Source organism: Helianthus annuus, chromosome 1 (genome assembly GCF_002127325.2).
Source record: "Helianthus annuus cultivar XRQ/B chromosome 1, HanXRQr2.0-SUNRISE, whole genome shotgun sequence".
Classification (NCBI taxonomy): domain Eukaryota; kingdom Viridiplantae; phylum Streptophyta; class Magnoliopsida; order Asterales; family Asteraceae; genus Helianthus; species Helianthus annuus.
Genome location: NC_035433.2, coordinates 38696362 through 38706523, shown reverse-complemented (window position 1 = coordinate 38706523; position 10162 = coordinate 38696362). Strand labels below are relative to the sequence as shown.

General features: G+C 36.0%; 1 protein-coding gene across 1 annotated transcript; it reads right to left on the bottom strand.

Annotated features, from left to right (window-relative positions):
- Nucleotides 1-6451: 6451 nt before the first annotated feature.
- Nucleotides 6452-9147, bottom strand: LOC110865490 (probable pyridoxal 5'-phosphate synthase subunit PDX1). Its single transcript, XM_022114750.2, has 2 exons — nucleotides 8555-9147; nucleotides 6452-7004 (listed from the first exon to the last, which is right to left on the bottom strand). The coding sequence occupies exons 1-2, from the start codon at nucleotides 9063-9065 to the stop codon at nucleotides 6589-6591; spliced, it is 927 nt and encodes a 308-aa protein (XP_021970442.1). The 5' UTR covers nucleotides 9066-9147; the 3' UTR covers nucleotides 6452-6588.
- Nucleotides 9148-10162: the final 1015 nt, after the last annotated feature.

Here is a 10162-nt window from a genome sequence, read left to right as displayed (position 1 = left end):
TTAGGTGAGTTGTAGCCATGAAGGACTGATTTGGTAGAAATCAAGAATTTATTATTACGGATCAATCGTGTGCGTGTGATCGATGGATGATTATTTGTTGAAAATTGATAACTAGTTCGGGTTAAATACAAGTAGGGAATATCTATATCGATTTCATCTTTTCTTTGTGGGTTGAATGCGGTGGTTAGGCTGACCACACATGGGCCGCACCCCCCAAGATTGGGTCACACACTCACGGGTAATGTCACACACACACACATGAGTGAGTTGTGTTTGTTAAATTGGCCCAAATACACAACAGTTTGGGCTGCTAGAATAGTAGATGAAATTGTAATTGGGACTACACGATTATTGATGATAGTTGTTAAATGAAGTAATTAGATAGAAAAGTTAGCTGGGCCGTAATAAACAGGTGATCTGAATTGATAAACTGGGTTGCATAGTCCATACGGGTGCCTATTGGGCCGAAGGAGGAAGTGGGCCGCACATCTTTCATTAGGTCACGCAAGGAGATGGGCCACTCACTTCCTATTTGGGCTTTGTGTTAGTTAGGGGCTGCACTTAATTGATCGGGTTTAATGGATTGGGTTGGACTGAACCGTTTATTTCATGGGTTACCTCATAACAAACGCTTCAGTAAATAATAGGATGTATGGGATTATATATTAACCGGATGGACTTGGGCCATCCGGATCGGTGATATAGTGTAAGGGTAATCCGGTTGGGGCTGGATAATCGGATTGGGATTGTTGATTGATCCGAGCCTTGTAACTTGATTGAGCTACTCGATACTGTGTGCTATCGAACCAACTGTGTGCATAATCATTGTTCTTGTCGAAATGTTGCTTAACTGTTATACGTGCCATACGTGACAACCATTGATGTGATCTATGTGTAATCAAACTGTGAAACTGACTACTACCAAACACTCATCTAGGTCGTGAGTATTGAACTTATTTAACGAGTAACCTGTCTAACCGAGCAAACCTAAGGTGAGTTCACTGCACTTTTCTCAAGCATGCGTCCCGGTGGTTTGGGACAACTGGTAAACAATTGGAAGGGAAACTATGGGTAAACAACTTAATCGGTTTTGGTTATTGCCTGGAGGGCAATGGAGGTATTTAGTTGATAGCGCTATTAGGTACTAATTATCTGGGTTTCACTATGGTTGTTTAGAGGCACACTCCTCGGTTACGTAAGGGCGGTTCCCCTAGGGTAACTAACCGAACAACATAGTGGGTTGTTTAGAGGCACACTCCTCGGTTACGTAAGGGCGGTTCCCCTAGGGTAACTAACCGAACAACATAGTGGGTTGCTTAGAGGCACACTCCTCGGTTACGTAAGGGCGGTTCCCCTAGGGTAACTAACCGAACAACATAGTGGGTTGCTTAGAGGCACACTCCTCGGTTACGTAAGGGCGTAGTCCCTAGGGTAATCTAACTTGAGCAACATCGTAACATATCATTGAATCGTATTAACATATATCTGGTAATACAAACACGTAAGCAACACTTTGAACTCACCAGCGTAGTCTGACACACTTGTTTGCATGCTTGTAGGTCGTTAACATTTGGAACATGGACTTGCTATCTGGGAGTGCTGGAGTGGTCATGGATCGAGACTCTTGGGTGACTTATAAACGTTACATTGATTTTGAATGTTATCATGAAACTATTACTAAACGAATTAATACATGCTTCCGCTACACAACTTTTGAGAATTGATAACATGTTGACATTTTATATTAGTAATTAATGTCATGACTTATTTAAATATCTATTATTGGTTCAATGTGATTGGTGGCTCGAACTCTGATGCGTAACACGCCTCGCGGGGTTTCCGCAGGTGAAATTTTGGGGGTGTTACATTATGATCTAGTAATATTGATGATCGCACCCTACAAATATAGTGTGGATTTAAATTTTTGCAAATGGGTAATATTTAGAAGAAAAAGTTGTTAAAAAATTAATACATTACTCAATGTAATGTGGAGATGTACTTTTTATAAAAAACTTTAACTAATAAAACCTGAAACAAAAATCGTTTTTATAATTGTGGTGTTCGTAGTACATCAATCCAAACCTTTTTCTATTAATAAGTGTTCGTGTAAATAAAAATTACATTGCGACCCCGATTATAAAAGTATAGTTCCGTCACTGAATATCGGTATGGTACAGGCACTCGGTATGACAACCAAAAGATAAAACTCAAAAAATAATATCGTAATATGCCCAAAAGGTTATAGACACCTTATTTTATATCGATCGAAAACCAAAGAAAAAACGAACATCACTAACGATTCCATTAGTACTAATATCGGTGCCATTGTTTGGTCAGAATCGACGTGATACCGATATTATTGTGAAGGTATCAATTCGAATCGTCACAGTACCAGTACGTTACCAACACTCATTATAGCTTAGCTTACGATATAAGTAAGATACTCTATTGTGAATACTAACTCCATTTTCAACTTAATAATACCAACTTAATTTAGAATATTGAATAATTATATTTAGATTTATATTTATATTTATATTTATATTTATATTTCTAGTGTCAACTATAAAGATCAAATAGAAATGAGTCTTAACATGAGAAGTGAAGGAAGAATTTAAAAAAAAAATCATCTATTTAAGCACTATGTTTAGTTACAAAAAATAAAAATAATTACTCTTAGTAGAGTAATTATGTGTAATTACTCTAGAGTGATTATAATTACCCTACTCGTGTAAATACACGAAAAAAAACTATTTATTTTTACTTTTTTAGATTTTGGAACTTGGGTGAGGATCAAATAGAAAGTTTATTTTGGCTAGGAAGGGTAGAAAGCAATAATAGAAGGACATGTGGCAAATAACAAAATCACAAGGAAGGGCATTTTAGTCCAAACAATCTCAAATTCACCCGGATCTAAAAAAAAACATTTTATTTCTCTTCAACTCAACCCTACACCACCACCACCACCACTCCAGCACACTATCACCCACCGTCACCACCATCCCAACCACCATTATCATAACCACGACGACATCCGCCGCCACCCAACCACCACCACCACCGATCTCGCAACCACCTCTTATCCACTCTTACTCGAACCCGACTTCCACAATCCGATTAGCAACCATCACCTCCGGCTCCAGCAAAGATCCTCTCTGCAAGTGGCTCTACGACACATTCATCTCTGATCCAGACCTCTGTCTCCTCATTCTCTTGTTCATCCGCTACTCAAAAGTATTACAAGATAATGTACTGAACCATTATTTTTTGTTTTAAAAATGAATGTGCAGGTTTTACGTTTTACATTTGCGTTATACAAGATGATTTTTAGTGTTTTAAAAGTGATGTTTTTATGTTCTCTCGTTCATTCCCAACTCAAAATAATATATTGCGTTTTATAATTACTCAAAACAATGGATTGCGTTTTACAATATTAGGAAATAATTAATATATTGGTGTTTTACATGATGTGTGTAAAATTATTTGGTGTTTTAAGATTAAAAGGTTTTTGGCTTTTAAAACTAATCTGCAGCACTTCAAAATAATATATTGCGTTTTACGATATTAGGCAATACTTACCATATTTGTGTTTTACAAGGTGTGTAGAATTATTTGATGCTTTAAAAATAATGGTTTTTGTCTTTTATGAACTTGCAGCAATAGATGAAAAATAATTCCAATTGAGTTTTACGTTAATTTTGTTTTGTTGCGTTTTAAAAGGAAACTGTGATTTTTATTTTATGAAATAAAGAAGTTGAAAAAGGCATAGCTGACATCCTTGTGAGTTGTTGTCTTTTATGAACTTGCAGCAATAGATAAAAGATAATTCCAATTGCGTTTAATATTGTTTTGTTGCGTTTTAAAAGGAAAGTGTGATTTTTATTTTATGAAATAAATTAGAAGTTGAAAAGCAGGCATAGTTGACTTCCTTGTGAGTTGCGGCTCCTTTCGAAAATGGATAAACAATTAATTGCGTTTTATGTTTTTCAATAACTTCTATAAGCTTTTGTACAGTATTGCATTTTTTTAAAACACAACTGAACTATAAATTGTGTTTTATAAAACACAATGTTAAAATTGTGTTTTGTCCATTACGTTTTATAACACAATAAAAACACATTTTTATGTGTTTTATTCCATTACGTTTTAGAAAAAATACTTTCTTTTGTGTTTTTTTATCTATTGCGTTTTAGCAAAAACACATTTTTATGTGTTTTTTGGTCGATTGCGTTTTAGAAAAATACATTTTGAAGTGCTTTTAGTCCATTGCGTTTTAGGTAAACACATTTATATGTGTTTTTAGACCATTGCGTTTTAGAAAAAAACACTTTCTTTTGTGTTTTCAGTCCATTGCGTTTTAGAAAAAAATCATTCTTTTGTGTTTTTCACCTGTTGCGTTTTAGAAATATGACATTTCTGTTTGTTTTTTGTGCATTGCGTTTTAGAAAAATGTCATTTTTTAGGTTTTTTTTCCATTGCGTTTTACGCAACTGGGTTTTTTCCATTGTGTTTTACGCAACTGGGTTTTCAAAAAAAAATCGAAAATATAGCAATAGTATACTCGTTATAAAGATAAAAAAACGCTCGTTTTTTTTTGTGCATTTTTTATAAAAAAATAATGTCGTATGAAAGAGTTATTAACGTTTAAAAAATGGGGGGAATTGGAGGAGAGAGAAACTATTGCCTTGGATTGACTAGAATGCCCCTAAACAAACTCACGCGTCTCTTTTCTTCCCTTCAATTTCTATCATTTAATCTTAGCCCTTATTAACTAAATGGATGGTCAATATCACTTCCTAGCCTTCTTAGCCAAATAAACTTCCTATTGTATCTCCACCCTTTGGAACTAAAATACGTGTTTGGCAAGATGTGGAAAAAAATTAAAAAAAAAATCTCTTATTCTTTCCTCACGTTTAGTATATGTTAAGCTCATTTGTATAATAACTTTACTATATATATATATATATATATTGGTTACGTTCATCAATGAACAACCCCCTTGATTGTTAACACTAGTGAACTAATCTTAGCCTTGATTATTAATACACAAGTGTAAATCAATGGCCAGGACTTGATGATGAAAATACACTAGTATATTTTACGATTTAACGATATAAATCAATGGTAAGGATTTGTTCACAAATACACTAGAACCGTGTATAATAAGAAAGGTTATTTGAAAGATAAAATAGATTTATATAGACTTAATTATCTATTTGCGCTAAAATTTTAGATTAGTCGAAAACACGAAAAGAAATGTTGCAACCGGGCTCAAACGAGTCTGGTAATTGGAATGAGTACAATCTAAATCCCTTAACGAGGATCCATTGGAGGGCAAGTCTGGTGCCAGTAGTCACGGTAATTCCAGTGAAATCTTTGAAATTTCATCGTGCTGGTGAGCTGGGTTTAGACCGTCGTGAGACAGGTTAGATTTGCCCTACTGATGACAGTGCAGTAATAATTCAACCTAGAACGAGGACCGTTGATTCGCACAATTTGTCATCGCGCTTGGTTGAAAACGAAATGTTCAACATGGGTTGCTGACCAGCTATTTTGGCACTGATGGTTCACTTGGTTGGCTTTTGATAAACGTCTAGATTTCATGATGCTTGCAATCCAATAAAAGAAGAATTTGTGCATGGATGGTGGTGGTGTGTCGCTCAAAGTTTACTGGCAAGGTGTCAACGTTTCACAAGGGGTTTGGCAAATTATGATCCATTGAGGGAATCGAATGTAGAACTTTAAGGAGCAATCATAACCATGCAGCTGAGCTAGTTTGCAAATTCATAATTCTGGCAGATAACAGAATATATGAATTAAAAAAGTTAAATAAAATATTACTAAGGTTACTCATTACTGTATACCAAACTTAATTGTAGATATATAGCTTATGGTAGGGTATATACTATATAGAATGGTTGATACTCGGCGTAAATAAGATAATTTTAAAGAATGGATAGAATGTAGAAGACTAAAATAGGCGATTGAGGTATGGTTCTAGCCTACACTTCGATTTTTCTAGTCTACACTCATCAATCCGATTGCGAGTTCACTGGCAATCTTGCATCCGACTTTTCTTCATCCTCGAACTACTTGATTTTCCGACAAACACCTAGATAGACACACCCAATTCGCGTACGATTGATCAATTAGTTCGGTATTTTGTTTCTTTTAGTACATTTATTTACCTGCTATAAATTATACATTTTGGAAAATTACACAAGAACAAATCAAGTTAAATGGATCGTAGTTGTAAACATTTTGAAATCAAATGAGTTGCTCATAACTTAATTCGCAGGCTAGCTTACTTGAAGATTTAAAGGACAGAGATCAAAACTATTCACATCTCAAAGAACTGTGTTGGATCAATGTAATCTATTGAGTACTAATGTTAAACTATATGATTTTATTATAAACCATAAAAAATATTTTTGTTTAAATTTTTAGTAACTTCTAAATTCAATCCAGAACATTTATTAAATATAGCCAAAGAAAGTTTTATTTTCAAACAACCCTAAATTCTTGAACAACAAATAGTGCAAAGCTATCGTTTTTAAACCTTACATAGACCAGAGGATGCGGTGAGCCTTACTCGGACCGGTTAGCATACCTTTCAACATTCTTATCAAGGTTCAACCCAACCATGGCTTCACCCAACCCGCAGCTCACCTCTGCAAGGACCTTAGGGTCTGTGTAATGGGTGACCGCCTGAACAATAGCACGGGCCCTACGAGCTGGATCACCACTCTTGAACACACCTGACCCCACAAAAACACCATCACATCCCAGTTGCATCATCAGGGCTGCATCAGCTGGTGTAGCGACACCACCTGCTGCAAACTGCACCACCGGAAGCCGCCCCAGTTGTTTGGTCTGCATCACCAAATCATATGGTGCGGCAATTTTCTTGGCAAAAGTGAACACCTCGTCGTCATCCATGTTTGCAAGGACCCTGATGTCACCCATCACGGATCTAACATGCCTTACAGCCTCGATAATGTTCCCTGAAATGTTGCGTATATAAGAATCACTCTTCACATGACGATTCATAACAAGGATGTGAAAAAGAGAGCAATAAGAAAATAAAATACACGTGCTTTTCCTCCGAGAAAACGTTATATGGTCATACCAAGTATACAAGTTAAGAGTTTAGACCAAGTATAACTTCGACACATTTTAAGGGTGAAACCGACCAAATCATGTAAACCGAAGCAGTTCGACCAGTTTGAAATTCATACAGTTCTGTTCACAGTTACAATATGGAACTTAGAACCCCCTGTTTAAAGATGCAGTTGTGAATATGTTGTTTATTCATAATATTTATCATTTTAAAAACATTAATATAAAATTATAAACCAACATTTTTTTTCAAAAACAAGTCCAAACCTTCAAAAACCATTATAACCAGCCGGTCCGGCCAACTCAACCCAACCCGGCCGTCGGTTTCCAGAAACAGTTTGTAGTTCAACCTACGTTTCATGAAAACCGACCGAGCTAGACACTGAACGCCTTTCATGTATGAGACATAATAAACTCTTGTATTATTTGTATAACTTAAGACACATTTTTTGCACTTTTAAAAATGCACCATGTCTTTTGTCATCGAGTTCTTATAATCAAATCCTGAATAGGTCAGTATTCCACAACCATTTGAACATCAAAATCATAAATTCTTAAAAGAATTTAGAATAAAAAGTCAATTTGTTTCCTATCCATGATCATGACAGTTTTGATACTAAAAGTGGCCAAATCAGGATATATTCCATTAACTGAACCATTACAAGGCTAATTGATACTAGAAGTGGCCAATTTAGCATATATTCCATTAACTGAACCATTACAAGTCTCAAATACTTACTAATTTAATGTAACAAATCCTCAGATCTCAACAAAATCACATCTCAAAATCATTCAAACAAATAACCTAATTCAACTCATGCAGCATCAAACTATCAATTAATATCACCAAACAAAATTCACAAAAAAATCATCAAAACCCCATTTGATAGTGACTGATAAAGCTTTAAAAATTTAATTAATTTCTATACACGATCATGACAGTTTTGATACTAAAAGTGGCCGATTTAGCATATTCCATTAAATGAATCATTCCAAGGCTCAAATACACAAAAAAAACTTAACTGTCAAATTCTCAAATCTAATCGAAATCACATCTCAAAAATCATTCAAACAAATCACCTAAACTTTACCTCAGGCAGCATCAAACTCTCAACAAATATCACCAAACAAAAAATCACAAAAAAATTCATCAAAAATCCCATACTATAGCGATTTATAAGGCTTTAACAAACAATTAGTTTTCAATACATGATCATGACAGTTTTGATACTAAAAGTGACTAGTTCAGCATATTCCATTAACTGAACCATTGCGAGGCTCAAATACTTATTAATTTGATGTAATAAATCTTCATATCTCAAAAATCATTCAAGCAAATCACCTAATTCTAACACATGCAGCATCATATCAACAATCAATTAACAACACCAAACAAAAACAACAAAAAATCATCAAAAAAACATCAAAATCATACCAGTTCCTGCTTCTCCTTTCGTCCGAATCATCGCAGCACCTTCACGAATCCTCCTCAACGCCTCTCCCAAATTCCTACACCCACACACAAACGGAATCCTAAAATTATGCTTATTAATATGATTCTCATCATCCGCCAACGTCAAAACCTCACTCTCATCAACATAATCCACACCAATCGCTTCCAGAATCTGCGCCTCAACGAAATGCCCTATCCTCGCCTTCGCCATCACCGGAATCGTAACCGCCTGCTTAATCTCCTTAATCAGTTGCGGATCGCTCATCCGTGCAACGCCGCCTTGCGCGCGGATGTCCGCCGGAACTCGCTCCAGCGCCATGACAGCACACGCGCCCGCTTCTTCCGCCACACGTGCCTGTTCGGCGTTCACGACGTCCATAATTACGCCGCCTCGGAGCATCTGAGCGAGGCCGACCTTGACGGAGTACGTTGATTTCTTGCTCTCTGTTAACGCGCCGTTGCCGTAAACCGCCACTACTCCGGTGCCGTCCATTGGTTTGAAGATTGAAACCCTAACACTGTGTGTTTTGAGTGTGTGTTGAGAGTGATAAGAAGAATGGTGAATGTGGCGGTTTTGTATGCAGGGGTGCAAGTAGTGTGCTTTGGTTTGAGTATTAGGTTTGGGCAGTTTTGGTCCTTGCTTTTATTAGAATAGACATAAATGGCATGTAATAAGTTGTGTTTATGTTCATTGTTTTTTTTATCATGTTGGTGCTAACGTGTATTGTTGTCATGGTTGTAAAAATCCCGATTAGGCACCGATTAATTACAATTAATCCCGATTAATTGTTAGTCCCCTACCTCACCGACCGACTAGCGACTAGCGATTTCTACAACCATGATTGTTGTTATGCCTAACTAGGGAGTGAACAAGCACTGATATGTCACGTGAGTTACTTGAGGTCGACTTGTAAAGGCTTGAATTAAGATGAACTTAAAGGAGTTTTAGACGAGTTTTCTATTAAGTTGAATTCATTTATGAACAATTTTAAGTCGCTATTTCTGTATGGTGCTTGAATGCAGGGATGTATGTTAGAAGGGGTCGGGGGCGCCCGACCCTCGAACTTTTCGCTCAGTATTGTTAAGTATGTAGCTTTCGTATAGAAATTTTTTGGTATATGCGTTTGCGCCCCCCCCCCCCTCCCGTCGGAAATCTCAAGCCTCACCACTGCTTGAATGGAATACTGAGTCTAAATGAAAATATCTTTTAATTAATATAATGAATATTTAACTATGTAAAATAATCATTTTTGCATGTATATTGTAATATAAATAATATACCTTGTGTTATAAATATTAGATAATTAAGTAACTTACAAATAAAGAGTTAAGTCTCGACTGAGTTAAGTTTGGAAAGTTACTTAAGGAGCTAGAGATTTGAATATACAACTCAAAATAAGTTGAATTCGGCTTATTTTTTAGGGAAATTGGCCTGTAATAATCTTATCTAAACCTTATTGGCCATTAATAATCTCACCTCAGAATATTCCCCCCACCAGTCCCACCTTTCAAATATTTTTCCTACAATGGTCCCCCGTTAAAAAAACTTAACGGAGTTAAGTTTTTTTCCAAATTACAAACAAATTTTTT